General features: G+C 36.6%; 3 protein-coding genes and 1 pseudogene across 7 annotated transcripts; 2 read left to right on the forward strand and 2 right to left on the reverse strand.

Moving 5' to 3' along the window:
* The first annotated feature begins 46 nt into the window (after nt 1–46).
* LOC106377525 lies at nt 47–2,145 on the forward strand. 2 transcript variants are annotated; one of them, XM_022688669.2, is made up of 6 exons: nt 47–302; nt 516–982; nt 1,106–1,256; nt 1,351–1,443; nt 1,517–1,607; nt 1,698–2,145. In XM_022688669.2, exons 1-6 carry the CDS (start codon nt 238–240, stop codon nt 1,974–1,976), a joined length of 1,146 nt encoding a protein of 381 aa, XP_022544390.2. In that variant the 5' UTR covers nt 47–237; the 3' UTR covers nt 1,977–2,145. The 2 variants fall into 2 exon arrangements, with proteins under 2 accessions (XP_022544390.2, XP_013673232.2); XM_013817778.2 differs by having other exon boundaries at nt 1,520–1,607.
* Nucleotides 2,146–3,882: 1,737 nt separating this feature from the next.
* On the forward strand, nt 3,883–8,029 carry LOC106377524 (formin-binding protein 4). Of its 4 annotated transcripts, none has more exons than XM_013817775.3 (9): nt 3,883–4,114; nt 4,309–4,398; nt 4,898–5,028; nt 5,107–5,837; nt 5,912–7,053; nt 7,172–7,254; nt 7,345–7,514; nt 7,621–7,747; nt 7,832–8,029. In XM_013817775.3, exons 1-9 carry the CDS (start codon nt 4,033–4,035, stop codon nt 7,919–7,921), a joined length of 2,646 nt encoding a protein of 881 aa, XP_013673229.2. In that variant the 5' UTR covers nt 3,883–4,032; the 3' UTR covers nt 7,922–8,029. The 4 variants fall into 4 exon arrangements, with proteins under 4 accessions (XP_013673229.2, XP_022544403.1, XP_022544418.1 ...); XM_022688682.2 differs by having other exon boundaries at nt 3,941–4,114; nt 4,309–4,727; XM_022688697.2 differs by having other exon boundaries at nt 3,941–4,114; nt 4,309–4,663.
* Nucleotides 8,030–9,331: 1,302 nt separating this feature from the next.
* Nucleotides 9,332–12,017, reverse strand: LOC106377523 (heterogeneous nuclear ribonucleoprotein 1). Its single transcript, XM_013817773.3, has 6 exons — nt 11,828–12,017; nt 11,711–11,751; nt 11,482–11,645; nt 11,142–11,253; nt 10,894–11,063; nt 9,332–10,737 (listed from the first exon to the last, which is right to left on the reverse strand). Exons 1-6 carry the CDS (start codon nt 11,881–11,883, stop codon nt 10,192–10,194), a joined length of 1,089 nt encoding a protein of 362 aa, XP_013673227.1. The 5' UTR covers nt 11,884–12,017; the 3' UTR covers nt 9,332–10,191.
* Nucleotides 12,018–12,914: 897 nt separating this feature from the next.
* LOC125578951 lies at nt 12,915–17,660 on the reverse strand (annotated as a pseudogene).
* Nucleotides 17,661–18,141: the final 481 nt, after the last annotated feature.

The raw sequence follows: 18,141 nt of genomic DNA on the forward strand, positions 1-18,141 counted from the left end.
ATTTATATCAGTTTCTTAAACTAGTGATTACTTGTTATCCGCTAGTACTTCCCGCCGCCATCTATGTGATTGGGACCCACGTAAACAAGGGTTGACGGTTGGGATAGTCAGGCGCACAATAGCAATTTCATAATCCACGCATGCGCATTCTAGCCGCTAGAATTGATTCCCAAAATAACGAGCTTTAGGGTTTTAGCTACTTTGCGACGGTTCGGTGAGATTACCCAATTGGGGGAGATGTTGAAGCTAGGGTTTAGGTTATCGATTGGCATTCAACACCACCGCGTGCTCGTGATTCCATGGTTAGTTTAATTCAATCGTTCTAATGATTACTTTTTCATTTCCTACAAAATCGCCTCTTTGTGTATTGCCTTTGTTTCAAAGTTTATGACTTTTGAGAGAATTGAATCGTGGCTAGTACTGGGTTTATGACTTTTATCTTGTTCTGTGATCTCACTACTTTCACGTGTGACTCTGTTACCACCAAGTTGAAATCCTCAGTTTTTTCACTTTAGGTTGAATAAACAACACTTGTTGCCGCCAAGAATCTTGTGTTCAGAGAAGCGTGATTACAATTCCTCTGGACTGAGTCGGTATATTCCGAAGAAGCTCCGGGAGATTAGTGAAGAAGTTACATCTCAGCCTCTTGATAGTCCTCAGAAGGAGGGTATAAATGCTAGTAGATGTGATCATAGTGTATCAGGGTCTAAACCAAACAAGGAAGAGGCTAGGGATGACTTATATATGGATCTGCAAGAGAGAAACGATGCTGGAAGTTACATGAATGTGTCTCTCCATGGCTCTAATGAAGGTGTTATGAGTCTGGAGAAGGGTATGACTGCTGGTAGATGGGATCATTGTGTACTGGGCCCTAAAGGTAGTAGTAACTTTAGAGAGGCTGGAGCTGGCACGCATTCTCACCTGCAGGTTAAAAACGATGCTGGAATGTTCAGGAATGTGTCTTGTGATGACTCTGAAGAAGGTATGTAAGTTCAATATCTTATATTATTGAGAGTAACTACTAGATCACTAGGAAGTCTCTATTTTGATGAAACTATAGATACTAATGAATGAGTAACCTACATTTTCTGTGATTTCTTTGCAGAGTTGGAAGAAAGCAGAGACGATGTTAGATCGACGAGACAACACAAACAAGCTTATGATGAAATCAAACTGTATATGGATGCTGAGACGGCCAAGAGTAGTAAAGAAACACAAGATGCAGAGAACATGGCTATTCGTTATCTTGGTTTAAGGTTAGGCTTTCACCTTTGAGTTTCTGTAGTAGCTTCAGTTTGAAGTGCATTGATTTCTATCTTCTTACTTTTTGAGTTTCTGCAATGGCCTCAGAGCATATACAGCAGCTGAGCTGAAGAAGAAGCTCATTGCAAAGAAATATCCTCTTGACATCGTTGACAAAGTGATCAATGACTTTCAGCATCGGTAAAAAGATTCCTCTCTGTTTCTTTGTTTTCATTAAGTATCCACTTTACTGATTACTTGAACGTTTTATTAGTAGAGGTTTCATCAATGACAACTTCTACGCGGAAGCATTCGCACGGTCTAGATGGTCTTCCCTAAGTTGGGGACCTAGGCGGATCAAACAAGTAAAGCTTCTTTCCACTTTTGCCATTCCACATAGTTACAATCACATGATGTACTTAAAAGCAAAATGTGTACTTTAAATATTGGACCAGGCATTGTTTAAGAAAGGCGTAAGCAACGAGGACTCAGACGCTGCCATAAAGCTTGTTTTTGAAAAAGACAACCAATGCAAAGAGACGGAACCGAGTCACGGGATGTCCAAGGAAGCGTTGGATCAGCTTTATGTTCAGGCGTCAAAGCGGTGGCTCCAAGGCAGAGACTTGCCTATAGAAAACCGTAAAGCTAGAGTTATACGGTGGCTTCAGTACAGGGGATTCAACTGGGGTGTTGTCTCTCAGCTTATGAAGAGGCTAGAATCTCCACTGTCCTGAGACTCCAGATCACTTTTATGGTTTTGGTCCCTAGGTTTTCTATTTGTTTTGAATTTCTTCCCAGTTTATGTTCGAGTAGAGTTTGATCCACACTTTTCAGTATCAATAAATTCATTTATGTAAGTTTATCAAAATATATTTTGGTCTATCAAAACACTTTTTTATGGAAGCTCACACAATTATCATCGATCGGTTTTATAGTTGTAAATTAGATGTGGCATGATATTGAATGATAAGAGCATCTCCAAAAGAAACTCTATAACTCCAAATATAGAGTTTTTTGCTCTCCAAAAAGGAACTTCAAAACTTCAAATTTGAAGTTTTGAAGAGTAAAACTCCAAATATAGAGTTTCACTTTTCAAAACTTCAAATTTGAAGTTTCATCTTTTTATTTTCATTTTGGTCCTTACAATTATACATCATATTTATAATTCTTAAATATTTTTTTTGTTTATTGTTTTAATCCTTAAAACTTTTATATCTCATAAATATTTCAAATTTGTTATATAAACTTAAGTTTTACACATGAAATTAAATAAAAAAAATTAAAACAAGATTTATAATATTTTAAAACTAGAATTAAACAACAAGAATATTACAAAAAACCATAATACAAACTTATTAAAAAGACACATGAAGACATAATTATTACTCAAATTTAAATATTATAACAACACTAATAGTCTGGTAAATTTGCTCCGGAACCTCCAAAATCTCCAAAATATTGTTCAACAAATTTTGTGTAACCGAAGATGATTGTTGTTGTTGCTCTTGACGCATTTTTCGTATGATTCTTTCTTGTTCAGATCGAATGTATTCACGAATATTAACATCATCGATAGAAGCTAAGTTTTTTAGCAATATTTTATTTTCCTCTTTTATTTATTTAAAAGCTAACTTTTTTGCTTCATTTTGCAGTCGTAATTCAATCATCTCATGACCTTTTTTCCTGCTTGTTGTACTTTCGTTTAAAAGATCAAGGATTTTTTCGTTTGATATCATCAGACATATTATGAGGATATCCGGTTTCAACAATTTTTGGCTCGTAATCTACAAATAAAAAATAAAAAGAATCATTTCTTACTTCGAAATGCACTAGTTGATCATATATGGGAGCATTATGGAAATAATTTTATGCAATAATGTAATATTTGCTTGCAGTTTAATATTTAATTATGTACTTTTATTTATAATTTTATATTTTAGTGTAAGATTTTTTTAATTAATATTTCTGTAATATTTATATATATATGTATTAGTTATTTATAGAAGTTTTATGAATTTACATCAACTATGACAAATATAAGGATCATAGTGTAAAATATAAATAATTTTGAAGTTAGGTTTGAAGTTTTACTTTTGGAGAAGAACACATTGAAATTTCAAATATAAAGTTTTGGAAACTTCAAAATAGAGTTCCTTTTTGGAGATGCTCTAATAAATGGACAAATCATTATTTTTTCTACAAACTATTAGCACATAAAAAGTCAATATACCTCATTAACATCAATATCTTTTTCGACAATGATACGTTCTACAACAAGAACATTCTCTTTGATATTCCGTCGGAGACAAAAAGTCTCCATGTTTAAAGTTCGATTTTATTTATAATTTGCGTAATTACATTTGCAAGAATGGTCATGACACAATTGCAATTACATTTACATTTGAATGTTGTTGGAAAGGATAGTGATTTTTCTTTCTAACCAAAACTAAATAAAACAAGAAAGAGCTATTTATTTGTCTCTGGGATCGAACAAGTTTTTAGCTTGGACAATGTATTAGAAACCGTCCTTTACCAAAGTTTAAATGGGCCGGGCCGAATCTAACTCAATTGAATGAGGGTAAACCTAAAAGAATGGGTATTTGGCAAACCCCCATTTAAGAAACGGCACAACGTCTAAGGAGGCTACAGGAAAACGATGTCGTTTGGTGTGTGATAAAGCAACTCGTCTCTTCTTCCTTTTGCAACTTCTTCGCACTTCTCTCTGAGACGCGGAGAAGAAGCCTTTCCGCTGTATTCTTTTAAGGACCGTAGGGGAGAGTAGAAAATCTGATGGGGAAGAGGAAAGAGCGTCGCTTTGCCGCTAATAATACGAGTCGTCGTGTCAAGCTTGATCTCTTCGCGGAACCCTCTGGTATGCTCTTTTGATTGATTTAATCTACTGGTTCGTTCGGAATTGAATTTATTAGAATGATTTGGTTATGTATTGAAGAAATCTGAAGCTATTTGATGAAGATTAGGGATTGTGATTACCTGTTGATAGATTTTAATAGGAGTTTTCGAGATATAATAGTATTGTAGTTATCTCTCTTTCTTTGATATATGCAGGAGATTTGGGTGGCTCAGATGTGCGTAGTGATGGAGATGAGAAGGAACAAACAGAGCCTAATGAGTTACCTAAGTCACCTTCTTCTTCAGGTGGGTTCCATCAGCTATCTTCAGTTCCGCTCTATGTTGTAGCAACGCCCTTAGACACATGTTATGTTGTTTCCCCCCCACCCAAAAAATTGTTGTTCTCAGAGTAGAGAGTGGATGTGGTGTTGGGGACATCGTATTCGTATGACACCAGTTCAGGCCAAGGCACAGTGATATTATGAATGAGTTGCCCTGTTTTTGCAGCTTCAAGCTTACTATAGCTTAGTGGAGACTTTCTTCTGGAAGTAGCAGTAGCTCATAGCGGTTTGTATGTCTCTGCCTGTTTTGGCTTGCAATGCGTAAACTGACGGCTTTGTCATTTATTGTGACAGGTCGCTGATTAATCCTTCCCCGACGCTATTTTTCATCCTTTTATAACTTAATTATGCAACCTAAAATTGTCACATAGCTATTCTTTTTCTCATCAGTTTATATAACTGAAGACTAGTTATGTATTTAGTGGGGCTTCCGAAGTTTGACGCTTTAGTCTTTTTGTTTTCAGGTCAGAAAACAGAGAACCCTTTGCTTTTACTTGGACAATATAGTGATGAGGAGGAGGAGGTGGAAGATGAGAAAGAGGATAAGGCAGATGATGCCACTGCCGAAAGTTCTTTAGCCAATAAAAATGAGAAGGTATCAGTAATTAACATATATTAATCGGCATTGGTGATGGTATCTCTGTTAGTCCTCATTAATTTTTATTTAAACCAGGTTGAAGCACACAAAGATACAAATGTCAAATCTGGTGCAGATACGACTATGCAGATGGTTGACCAACAACAAACAGGGGAGGATCCTTCTGCTTCTTATTATATGGCGGAAGGGGGAAGTGGTTATGTCACAGCAAGTAACTCAACTGCCGCGGATGGACTAACCAAGCAGATAGATCCCTCAGTGCAAGCATCTGCCACCGTGTCTTTGGAGCAGTATGCTCTCATGGATGTTACTTCGCAGTGGAAGATGATTTTGCATGAGGAGAGCAATCAGTATTACTACTGGAACACACTAACTGGGGAAACTTCGTGGGAAATTCCTGCGGTTTTGAGTCAAACTGCTACGGCATATGGGACTGGATATCATGAGTCTGGGCCTATGGTTACAGACGCGTACAACTTGAGTTCTGGTGTTGAACCAAGCTATTTGCAACAACCCGTGGAAAATGTTTATACAGGAACTGATTGTTCGACCTCTCTGACAGCTCAGCCGGGTGAAGGAAACAAAAGTGAAGATCATTATGCCAAAAGCTTCGGAACTGATGGTCATCAAGTTGAATGTCAGATAGACTCTGCTGTTAATTACCAACCATCTCAGGAGGAGCTTGCAGGGCCAAGAAATTCAGATCATGTGCAGGCTACTGCTGTTCAAGTATCGGCTACTGACCTCCCGTTTCGCCTGTTGAGCCAAAGCGAAGGCTTACTGGAGAAGCTGAGGTCTCTGAAGAAGTAAGCCCTTCTTGTTTGTGTCTTCTTGTTTATCTTATTTGAAATATGATTCTCTAATTTCTAAAATTTTATAGGTCTCATGGGAACTTTCACAGCAATGAGCAGATATCAAAGTACATACTGGAGCTTGAAGTGAGACATTCTGATGTAAAGGCGCTGTTAAATGATGCCTCGCCTTTACTTTCCTTTTGGCTCCACACTGAGAAAGAACTCAAGCGTCTGGAAGACGGCGTTAACGATGAGATTTACGAGCTTGCAAAATCTGCAGTAATGGATGGAATTGCAGAAACTAACAATAGCTCTCCCGAAGAAAAGTTGGTGACAGATGATAATACAGCAAGTGAAACTCATGACAGTGGGAGAGAAGGAGAGTTAGCTCAATCCGGAAAAACTCTTCATTCAGATGAATCAGTGGATGGTGATGGATCTCCCACCCGCTCCCAAAGCCATCCAGCTGACAAGTCTGATAATGTTACTCCTTTAGATGAGATTCAGAAGGTAGGCTCCTCAGTTGTGGAAGATGTTGACATGGATGTGGATATGGAGGTTGAAGAATCAGTTTCATTGTCTCCTGCTCAAGTGATAGATGCTTCAGATACATCCAACCTTCACGCAGATGTTCCACCGCCTCCGGGGGAAGAGTGGGTTCCACCACCGCCTTCTGAGGTTGAAGATGTTCCACCACCACCGCCTGATAGTTTTAGTGAACCAGTTCCTCCACCTCCTCTTGAAAACGATCATGCCCTTCCACCCTTGTCCAGTGACTCTGTGGGAGTACCCTACACCGTACCGCAATCTTATATACAGCAATCTGCTGATTATGCTGCACAATACAACTTATCCTATCCAGAGTCCAGTTACCAATATATTACCAATGCTGTTGCTCCTAACACTCAGTTCTATGGCCAAGTCGACGGATCTCAAGTCTCTCTGCCCCAGTCGGCATATTACTACGAAACTGTTCCTGGTACAAGTGAAGTTGCTCCTTTTGAAGCTTATTACAATCTCAATGGCGTAGCTCCGCTCTTTCCAGTCTCTGCGGAGGCATCACTGAATCACGGTGGAGTTGGTTCTGCTAGCTACAACATCCCAAGCGATTCTTCTAAAGCTGTAGAGCCTAGCTCTAAATCCAATGATTCTGCTGAAGCAGCATCTTTGGGCATTGCTACTCAGTCCACAGACGGATCGTCTCAGTTAGCAAAGGGCCAATCTAAAGGTATGATCCTCCAAGTCACCTTATATTCTCGAATCTTAGTTTCAAAATTCTTTTTTTTCACATTCACAGTTTGAGTGTGCTTTGAGTTTTGCTAATAAGTCATTGGCTTTGGTAACAGTGAAAAGGCCTAAAAAGCGGACAGTTTCTGCCACTACATCCACATTGAGGTCAAATAAAAAGGTTTCGAGTTTGGTGGACAAGGTACGTTTGTTTCTCTCTTTAATCTCAGCGCAGACATACCCTTTTTCTAGTTTCTCTTAAACTTTAACGTCTCTATTTACTTGTGTTCAGTGGAAAGCTGCGAAAGAGGAGCTAAATGATAGTGAAGAAGAGGAAGAAGAAGATGATTACGGGGTCCTGGATAGAAAACGACGACGAGAAATCGAAGAATGGAAGTCACGACAGATTGCGAGTGGAGAGGCTAAAGACAATGCTAACTTCCAACCCCTCGGTGGTGACTGGTGAGTTCCTCATCGTAATGCAAAACTTCATTTGTTACATCCACCGTGAAAACATGATATGATTGTACTTAATGCGGTAAACATTGTGTTTTTGATGATAAACTAGGCGTGAGAAAGTAAAAAGGAGGAAAGAACGAACGGGACGTGAAGCTGATGAGCCTAAGAAAAAAGACGAGAAGCAACAAAAGCCTGATCTGACAAAACTCTCAGCACATCTTCCCTCTGGATGGCAGGTATTATTAAGTTCATTTGCCATTTCACTAGCGTTTTGTTTTGCTGAAGACATTCTCAAACTCACTCGAACATCTCTCTTGCAGGCGTATTGGGACGAGTCTACCAAAAAAACTTACTATGGGAATACAGTTACATCTGAAACCTCTTGGACACGACCCACCACCAACAACTGAATCTCGTATCTGTTTCCTTCACCCAAAGTTTTGTATCACTTATATTTCTAGAATAATATACGTGTTTTAGATTTTCTCATCTTTTATGTAAATTTATTACATACCTCATGTTGCATGCCCCATTTGTCGGATACAAACTCTTTAGCCTCACGCTCGATGACTTACCCATACCCACTGCCTAGCCACCACCACCACGTGCACGTGGAGACATGTTGTGTACGCTTCTTGTCTTATTTTATCTTGGTCTGTCACCTTAAGTTTGATCTTCATCATCATCAGCCTCTTTGCTTCTTCTTTCACTTTCCGTTCCATTTATTTTTCTGCTTCTCTTTCTTTTCTTTGTTTAATCGTTTCTCGACCTTCTTACAAATAGAGAAACCTCTAAAATAGTCGACAGTGGAATTATGAAGCTTAAAACAGTTGGTATATTTGAAAAAAGTTTTAGTATTAAAATCTATATTATTAAAACTGAAGTACCTTTTGGTACTGTTTGGAAACTTAAATAGTAGATTAAATGAAAGTTGGTTGGAAACAAAGATAACAAATTAAATATTTTTTTATTTACATATTTAGTCATTGTATTCTTTCTCATTTACAGATTCTGTCGTTTGGAAACTTGGATAGTAAATTAAATGAAAATTGTTTGGAAACACATATAGCAGATTAAATATTTCTTTTTATTTACACAATTAGCCATTACATTTATTTCTTATTTACGAATCTGACACTTCACTTAAAATCAAAAAATTTAATTAATTAATTACAATGAGTTGTTTTTTCTTTTTGCTGAAAATAAAAACACAAATTGTAATATATAATATATATTAATCTGCTACAATACAATTTTCAAGAAAACCAAATATCATAAAATTAATAATAATTCATAAAAACCTACTGTACAAAATTAAATCATTTTTAAATAAAAAAATAAAAATTCAATAGGTTAATATATGAATATTACAATTACATCAAATTACATTAAGTTATAAAATTATAAATATAATATTACGTACAGATAGAAAATTATCATCAAACATCTATATTATAATATAATATATTCTACTCTAAATATATTTTACAAAACATAAAAATATAAATGGACATTTTATAAAATCAATAGTTTATAAATTTATATTAAACGTGAGTTTAATCCAACATCCGCGCGGGGCGCGGGTCAAGATCTAGTTTTAAGTTAAATGTATAGATTTTAATAATTTAAATAAGTGTTTGCATTTCGTTAAGGAGTTCACATGAAAGAAAATAAATTTTGTTTTTGATTATTTTGGGCTTTACTAGAATTACATTGGGCCTTAAAGACAAAACAATTTTGTGGCTCCATAGAAAATGAGATTTCTTTATGACATTCCGACAAACGGATCAATTTCTCTATCGTTTAAATAAAGTACCAAGTTACAATCAATTGTTACTCAAATCATTGATAGTCTTGAACAAAATTACATGCAAGAGTTACAAACAGTTCAAATTTCTTAACTAATAAAGTATGTAATACGTACTAGAATTTAGGCTAAACTCACATTTGGATGCTAAAACTATAAACAACACAATCAACATTGCTGGCCAGACGCGAAGAAACAAAGACCAAGTCAACAACCATAGCCCATTTTGACATGTAGGACAAAACCATATTTTGACATTTTCACAAGTAAACCACAAGAATTACGATGATATATGTACTTCCAAAATGTAGCTAACATTTGCGTTAACATTTGTCCTGAAAAAAACCCTAGTTCTAGTTTTAGTATTCAAAAATAAATAATTGGACTCTAATCAGAGCTCGGAATCACACAAAACCTACGGTAAGATTAGACCAAAGAAAGACTTCAAACTTGAGCGCTAAAGGATGATGAATTCACTTTATGCATATGTTCTTAAGCTCTTTTCTTATGATAACCCAAACTAAGCAAGGGATGAGAGTTACTTAAAGCGAGTTAGACTACCAAATGATTATTCTTATGACAGTAAATAAACCAAACTCGAAACTCCAAATTCCAAATCCCAAATATGCTAAAGTCTAGATAACACAATCTAAGTCGAGAGATTAAAAAGCAAAACTTAAGTCAAACAAACACACACAAACTAGAAGATGTCTATAATATGGTAATAAGAACTTTTTAGATGCTCTTCCTGTCCTTAGCAAATCCTTCCTGATGTGGCCGCTACATGAGATAACTCTAGTTTCCTCTAGAATAGCACCTACGCGAGAATCTAGAGAAATAGCGTCTACCAAAAAGGATCTGAACGGTTCGAGCCTATCTTGCATATGGATGGTATCGACTACTGCTACTATAACCTCTGCCATATGGGCCAGGACCACCTGCTCCTTCATAACTGCCACCTGGGCCACCTGATTCAAACCCCCCACCATAACCTGGGCCACCACCATATCCCCCGTAGCCTTCCCCTCCTCCACGACCATACCCTCCACCACCACCACCACCTCCATAGCCCTCACCACCAAACCCGCTTCCATAGGGTCCAAAACGACTAGAATAGCCAAGGGGTGGTTCACTCCTGTAACCTAAACTACCACCCCCATAGCCACCATACCCTCCTCCAAACTCAGGGCCTACACCGCCACGACCATACCCGTACCCCGCAGCAAACCTACTAGGAGGACCTCCATGTGACCTAATGGGACCTGGAGGAGGACCATACCCTCCATCAAAACCTCCGTAAGGTCCACCGTAAGGTCCGCCATAACTATCGTTAAAGGAAGAACGGCCTCTAGGGTGACTACCATAAGAAGGAGGTGAACGGTTCGAAGATTTCTTTGGTTCGGCTTTCTTGATCTCCACCTACAACCAAAGCAACTTAATTAACCTACGCTACGCTACTGGGTTGCAAACTATACCAGGGTGTTTCTAGCTAACTGTCACAACCTCCTTAACCTAATGGGTACAACAAAAGGAACAAGCATACAATTTTAAAGACCTAACTCAAACAAAGCTTACCTTAGTGTCCGCCATGTCGACCATGTTTCCTTTAGACAACAACTCATCAACAACCTCCTCGCTGTCGAAAATCACAAAACCGAAACCTCGGGACCTGTTTGTCTCATGGTCTCGGATAATCTGGTGCTCCACTATGGTCCCATACTTTGCAAAAAAGTCCTTGAGCTCATCTAAACAAAAAAAAAAAACAATAAGCACCACAAAAAAAAACCACTAACATTCTCATTAGAAAGAGATAAACTTTATACCTTCAGTAACCGAAGAGGGTATACCACCAACAAAAATCTTCTTAGTCTTGAAATCCTTAGACTGATTCCCACCACCACCAGCACCTTTAGGAATCGTCCTCTTGATCTCAACCTAGTCCAACAAACAAAGTATTGAGAAAACTAACCTCCTAGACATCATTACTTCCCCAAATTAATTAACTAAATCCATGATTATACATAGACTTTAATAAACAGAGTATTGATCAACATGTATATGCTACTAAACATGAGAAAACTAAAACTAACCTTTCCTAGACATCATTACTCCCTCCCCCAAAATTAATTAGCTAAAATCCATGATAAAAAGAGAGAGAGAGACCTGTTTGCCATTGAAGGAATGAGTGTCATCGATGACTTGATCAACAACAGAAGGATCAGCAAAGGTGATGAAACCGAAACCTCTAGGGAGTCCCGTGTGTCGATCTCTCATTATCACCGAGTCTGTAATCTCTCCGTACTTGCCAAAGTGCTTATTGAACTCAGCTACAGTATTCAAAAGTCAACATCAATTCCAATATCTAAATCCATCAGAAGAAGGGGGGACTTACTGTTGGTGGTGTCCTTGTGTAATCCTCCGATGAATATCTTCCTGCGATTCACAAATTCGAATCCAAACATTAACAGAAAGATACAAAGGAGGGAGAGGGAGGGAGAGAGAACGTTACCCTGGGCTAGCGCCATCGCCGGATTGAAAGTTTTCGTTGCGAGATCTGGATCCCATCGTGATTCGATCGAGAAGCTCCCCAGATTAAGATCGAGAGAGAGAAAACGAAAGAGCTAGGGTTTTTTTTTGTTGTTGGAGGAGCTGCTGAGCTGATTCGATCGAAGATCTCTGAGATATCTACACTTCCTATTTTATATATACTAGGGGTTGGCCCGCCCTACGGGCGGGTGAGTTTACACTAAAACTATTTTTATATTAAAATATAATATTTTATAAATCATTTAAAATTTTACTTTATATTGAAAATAGTAAATATATTATTTTTTTATTATAATGATTTGTATTTTTCTATTTTATTTTTATTTCAATTTGATATAGTTGAAGAAAATCTAAAGTAAAAATAACTAATATTTTTTTTTATTTCTAAGAGTATCATATTTTAATATTATTACATTTACTATTTTTCTCACAGTAATAAATTAATACACCAACCTCCAAGATAAATCAATGTAGTCCAAACAGTGTATTTCAAGATAAATTAATACACCACTAATTTTAATATTTATAGTTGATCACAGTAATAAATTATTAGATTTAAATGTGAAGTGGTAGATTGCACTGTTTGATGCTTGCCTTCTATCCTTCTTGAAATATGTTTTGATAGCAAGATTGCCCTTCTCATTCCACGTGCATTTTTTTTGGACTACATTGATTCAAATTTATAATGTGTTTAAATAATCAGTAACTATTGAATATAGATTAAAAATGTTTATATTTGGAATTTATATACCGTGTAACACGCATATATCGCAGCCACCTACGAAGCGAACAATTGTTTTTAAAATCACAATTATTAAAATATATGTATAAACTTTACAATAAATAATACATATATGAATCGAAAGATAGTGGTGAAATATATTTTTCTTAATTTTTTTTAAAATATAGATATATATATATATATTAATATTTACTAATGAGTATATATTTATATTTATTTATATATAAGTTTTTAATTTTGTGAGAGATAGTTGGATAAGGACTCACAGTCATAGAATTTTGGTGCGAAATTTTGTTGCTCAAATCTCATGGATGGGCGAGCTGTCCGAGAAAAAGGTTAGTAGTTTAATTGAATGGTAATTATAGGACCAAGTAGTACGAAAACATCTTGTTATTATATTTCATTTTTAAGCACGAAATTATTGACAAATATGCCTTTTACAAAAAAAAAAAAAATTATAGACAAATATGTGGTTAATAATTTAACATTGCTCGGCTCAGTCCATAAAAAAAGTAGGTGTATACCTTTAGTTTTATTCCGTATTCCTAAAGGCCGGCCACGCTTACGTGTCACCGTGTTGCCACTTGATGACTCTTATATTGGAAGACGAATATTTTGTTATAGTTAAGCAGAATAATGATGCAAAAGCATGACATATATGATTTAATAATGGTAATGCAACTGTACAATTGATAAATCCATTTATGTGTATGTATAACGAATGCAGGAAGAAGATCGAGCAATTAACTTGCTGGCTTGAAAAAAATTTTTCTTATAAAAACATGCCGTCTCCTCGGGGAAATATTTAATTTAGCTTTGACCTACTGAGAGCTAAACTTCGGACATGTGCATCGGGAGCTTTTAGCAGTTTCTTAAGGGGAGGGGGGAAGACCACAAAAACATAAAAATCGGTAACCAAAAGCGCCAGTTAAGGATCAATGTTTGAGTGATCCTTGTTTCTTTTCTGTTAAAAAGTAATGACAGATCATGAAAGCTGGATCGTTGTTGTTTGCTTTTTCTCCTTTACGTGTTGTGTCTTTAAGGATGATCACTATCATCATGAGACCAATTATTTTATTGGAATAATTTTCGTTCATTCTTTAAAAAGAAAATGTGAGTTCACATTCTTTTTAAAGAAAATGTAATTTTCGTTCATTTGCGTTCATTCTTTAAAAAGAAAATGTTTGTACTTCATGTTGGGATCTTGTCTGAGAGAAGAAAAAGCTACAGAGAATGTAAGATCTGACATATGAACTGTTTCTACACAAGTTCTGCCTCAGTAACACAGAGATCAATCATTATACAATCTGATTATTCATGCATAAAAGAATCAAATTTATGGCCTTTCAGGATCCGAGAATGACTACTAAGTACTAACCTAGGAAGGTTTTAGTTTATTTGTTACCACTGGTTAGCCGATGTTTCCCGGTACTTCTCATCATCATTGCCCTGAGGCAACTGCTTCGGTTAGTAACTTTTGCCCGGTTACTTAACAGTCTCTCGGATATTCTATCTTTAGCGGTTGTTTTCTTACGCCGTGCCAAGGAAAAGGTTTGCTTCTTGTTTTTCCTTTCAGCAAAAACTCTATTGAACTCCTCGTCGATAAATTGAGGCTAAAGCAGCATCACGCAGAACTGAAAACTTATGTTCCTTAACCTTAGCATGCTTTGCTCGCTTTGCTATTTTCTTCAACTCTTCTCTGTCTTTCTCCCTGATATTCTTCAGAGCTTGTTTCGCTTTTTGCCTAGCTAACTGATTGGGATCAGAATCTGAAACTGTTCCATCCATAGGCGTGTCATCCTCCTGGCTGATCCTTGTAGTTGAGGAGGAGGTTTGGTTTTGACTCTCTTCTAACGAAGATTCCTTGATTATGGGGTTTTCTTCATCATCCCGAGGTACAATGGGTCCATGAAACGGGCAGGCTCGTAGGTCTCTTCTCTGGCAAAGACCACCTTTCTTCAGAGGAGCATGGCATGGAGGTATCTCTGTTCTCTCTTCTCTATAGACACTTGCCTGAAGATTCAGTGCTGCTATTTTATCTGCTGGAATTACAGCGTCTTGATCCACCCTGCCCCAGTGGCTCTCGACCTCTATGCCTCGGTGGTTAGCTCGAAGCCTCGAATTAACTTCCGTAGTTGAGTCCCAATTACTCAGCTGTGATCCCCAATTCATCACAGGCGCTTCAGAAATTAGCTTATCCCTAAGAGGGTCACCACTTCTTCTAACCTGGACGCCTTGTTGGAGAGATTCTAGTGTAGACCTATTTGCTTCACTTGATGAACCCTCACCGTTTTGAACTCTCGGCAAAGGAGCCACCTTTTTTACTGGATCAGATCCAACCTTACCATCATCTTCCTCCCAGATATCTTCTTCATCTTCTTCTTTCTCCCAAAGTCAATCATTCTCGAGATTGTAAAACCAGCTTGCTCACATTTCTTCTCAGTTGCTAATATGCTATTCCTAATATCAATCAACTCTTTCAACATGGAATCTCTGGTGTTATCACTTACATCAACCCTGATGAGAAGTGAGATCCCATCTTGAACCGAGACCAAATGCTTTTTCATCAGAAGCTTGCCCTGTTCCCTCAACACATCATTAAGTAATATTCTATCGTTTCACCGGCGATCCGGAACGGCGGAGAAGGTAAGTGTTTAGTTGTCGAAGAGAAGAAAAACAAAACGACGTTCCCAGTGTTTGGAGATACGATTTTGTACATTTATTGGGCCAATCAATGGGCTTTATACAAAGCTCGAAAAACTCAACTCTTTTTGTCGCCAATTTTGAGTAGTACGTAGAATTCAAGCTGACATGACAAAATGATTGGCCAAGAATATTTCATCTGACGTGGCACCTCTTAGAAGCTCCAAAAATAGCTTCTTTTATATAGTAGGATATACTAGGGTCGGCCCGCCCGTAGGGCGGGATATACTTTACTTGTGATCTCGGATTTTAATTTTTGTATGATTTGGTAGTTTGTGTTTTAGATTTGCATTTGCAAGAAATGTGCAATAATGAAACACTAAAAATATATCTTCTGATATTTTATGCAATTTGGATTGAATAATTTTTTATAATTTTAACTTTAAAATATAAAATTTATCTAACGTACAAACAATTTTGTAGGTGGTTACGACCAATGTTATTATTATACATTATTTACATAGATGTAATAAAATAAATAAATATCTTAATTAGATATACATAATAAAAACTAGTATTGTTCGTTACTATTTACTATTTAGTATTTATTTTTTATTTTATGTTTTATAATTTTATGATCAAGTAATCTATGTAATCTAATAACCAATTAGAATTTTCAGAATAAATGCTATTGATTAACTTTTGACAATAGTTAAATTTTCTTTTGTTCTATTAACTTTTGTATTTGGTTTTATTAATGTTAGATATATATATATGTAACTAACTTGTTATATATTTAAAATAATTTATTATAATCATTTATAGTTGAAAAGAAAAGGTTTTATTTTCTAATCATTAGATATTTTGGTATTATTTGAAATTCTTGTATATTAAATATGAAAAATATATATTTCATTATAATTTGGATTGAATAATTGTTAGAGATTACATAGAAGAAAGCCATTAGAAAGAGAGATTACATAATGTTGTGTATATCGAGAGCATCATGCCTTCTTTTTTTTAATCAAATCGAGAGCATCGTGCCATGCTCGGTGTTTCTCAAGACAATTATACCATAATCACATTCCACCTATTATCATCATCATCACTGCCACAAACCTTTTTTTCTCTCTGAAAAAATCATTGCCACTAACTTAACAAATCCAAGTCACGTTGCTAAAGGTTAACGATTCATATTATTCACCATAATCCGCATCCGTTCTCTAGCGCATTCATCTTCTTTCATGGCAAACATCTCCAAACACACCAACCTGTACTTCACTGAGAAAATTAAACAAAAGTGATTCAAAAGAATGAACCGATGAATTTTTGGAAGGAAACTTACATATTTATAGTAGCAAATTCACACAATTGAATGAATGATAGGATTCATTGAATGAAAGATAGTAACCGAGAAGAAGCCTTGAGTTCATCTTGTCCCACTGGTTTGAGCATCTGCAATCAGATAAAAACTTTTTACTGTAAGAGATCTGATACAAACTACATTCTAGTACAGACGCAGAGGCGATGATTGATTTCATGTAACAAAACAAAACATTCTTGCGAACAAAACATTCTTGCATGTATTATTCACAGTGACCTCTCACCTTTCAAACCAAAAGAATGGCAAACTTCAAACCAAAAGAGAAAAAAAGAAGAGATCTAATATAAGACTTTCCTAAACCACCAGGGACCAAAAGTCACTCGAAGGCCCATGCTCCTTGCGAACCTCAGTTTCTTCCTCAGGTGTGTAGTCATTCTTGATGTTAGTGCATATATCTTCTGGAATCTTGTCTATGATCATATACGCCACAGTCCTGCACGTCAGGTCAAGAAGTCTAATGATGTTCAGATATTTAGCAGCCTACAAAACAAATCATCAAAAAAGACTCAATCTTTACTCAAAATCCATCATATACCCTGAACCCTATTCGATCAGAAACCCAAATTTGATACCATCAAAAGAGTCAATCTTTCCACAAAATCAATCATACTCAAAACCATATTCGATCAAAAACCATCAAAAGACTCAATCTTTGCTAAAATTCAAAAATACTCCAAACCATAATTGGATGTCCCAATTGGATACTTACCAAGATGAGATAAAAAAGCATAGGCTGATTAACTTGGACAAACTGGCTGTCCCAATTCTTTAGCTCAGTGTCCTCCGTGTTTCCATAGATATCCTTGTCACTGGCGTTAGCTTCGTCCCACTATCCATTAATGATCTCTTCTCTCTATCCTCTTCACCATCATAAATGGCTTTCTCTTCATCCTTCACGGCCTTCATCCTCCTCCTCCTTTTCGCCGTCGACACGGGCACTTTTCTCCTTTTACTGTGCTGCATTCGTTTCAAACGATTGCCTTTCCTCCGGGAAGTCTTAGGTTTCCTCTCATAGACAGAGCTCATAGCGAGAGGAGTTTGATATTGTGCTCTGCAAATTTTTTTAGAGTTAATAGAATTGTGAGAAATAAACTTTAGTCAAGACTAACCTATTTCTATCTGTATATTCACCGACTGAAAGTAAGATGGGAACATCGAGTGAAGAATCGTGGAAGGAGTGAAGGAAGATGGAGTTACCAAGAACTTTAATGACACCGATCGAATCTAGTCGATGAAGAAGAAGATCAGACGACGCGACCAAACAGAGAGAGGGGATGAGAAACAGCGTTAAAAGAGAATTAGGGTTAACTTCTATGGGCTGATCCAAAACACATCACAAAACCCATATCAATTGCACACTCATTTAAATGATACGATGCGTTTGGAATCTGGGACACGTGTCGTCACGACGTCGCTCGACTTAGTGACGTGGATAGCCTAGGAGTGAAGCAAACTGTACTTTATATATAAAGATATATATATAAGGAAAAAAAAACTAATTTTCCTT

Source organism: Brassica napus, chromosome A1 (assembly GCF_020379485.1).
Source record: "Brassica napus cultivar Da-Ae chromosome A1, Da-Ae, whole genome shotgun sequence".
Classification (NCBI taxonomy): domain Eukaryota; kingdom Viridiplantae; phylum Streptophyta; class Magnoliopsida; order Brassicales; family Brassicaceae; genus Brassica; species Brassica napus.

Bases quoted from the DNA above. Each gene is read 5' to 3' on its own strand.
- LOC106377524 (XM_013817775.3), top strand. From the start codon at position 4,033: ATGGGGAAGAGGAAAGAGCGTCGCTTTGCCGCTAATAATACGAGTCGT. The intron at 4,115-4,308 runs GTATGCTCTTTT...TGATATATGCAG, and splicing joins TCTCTTCGCGGAACCCTCTG to GAGATTTGGGTGGCTCAGAT. The intron at 7,054-7,171 runs GTATGATCCTCC...CTTTGGTAACAG, and splicing joins AGCAAAGGGCCAATCTAAAG to TGAAAAGGCCTAAAAAGCGG.
- LOC106377523 (XM_013817773.3), bottom strand. From the start codon at position 11,883: ATGGGATCCAGATCTCGCAACGAAAACTTTCAATCCGGCGATGGCGCT. The intron at 11,646-11,710 runs GTAAGTCCCCCC...TGAATACTGTAG, and splicing joins ACACAAGGACACCACCAACA to CTGAGTTCAATAAGCACTTT. The intron at 11,064-11,141 runs GTATAAAGTTTA...TTTTTTGTTTAG, and splicing joins ACCCTCTTCGGTTACTGAAG to ATGAGCTCAAGGACTTTTTT.
- LOC106377525 (XM_022688669.2), top strand. From the start codon at position 238: ATGTTGAAGCTAGGGTTTAGGTTATCGATTGGCATTCAACACCACCGC. The intron at 983-1,105 runs GTATGTAAGTTC...ATTTCTTTGCAG, and splicing joins TTGTGATGACTCTGAAGAAG to AGTTGGAAGAAAGCAGAGAC. The intron at 1,608-1,697 runs GTAAAGCTTCTT...ATATTGGACCAG, and splicing joins GACCTAGGCGGATCAAACAA to GCATTGTTTAAGAAAGGCGT.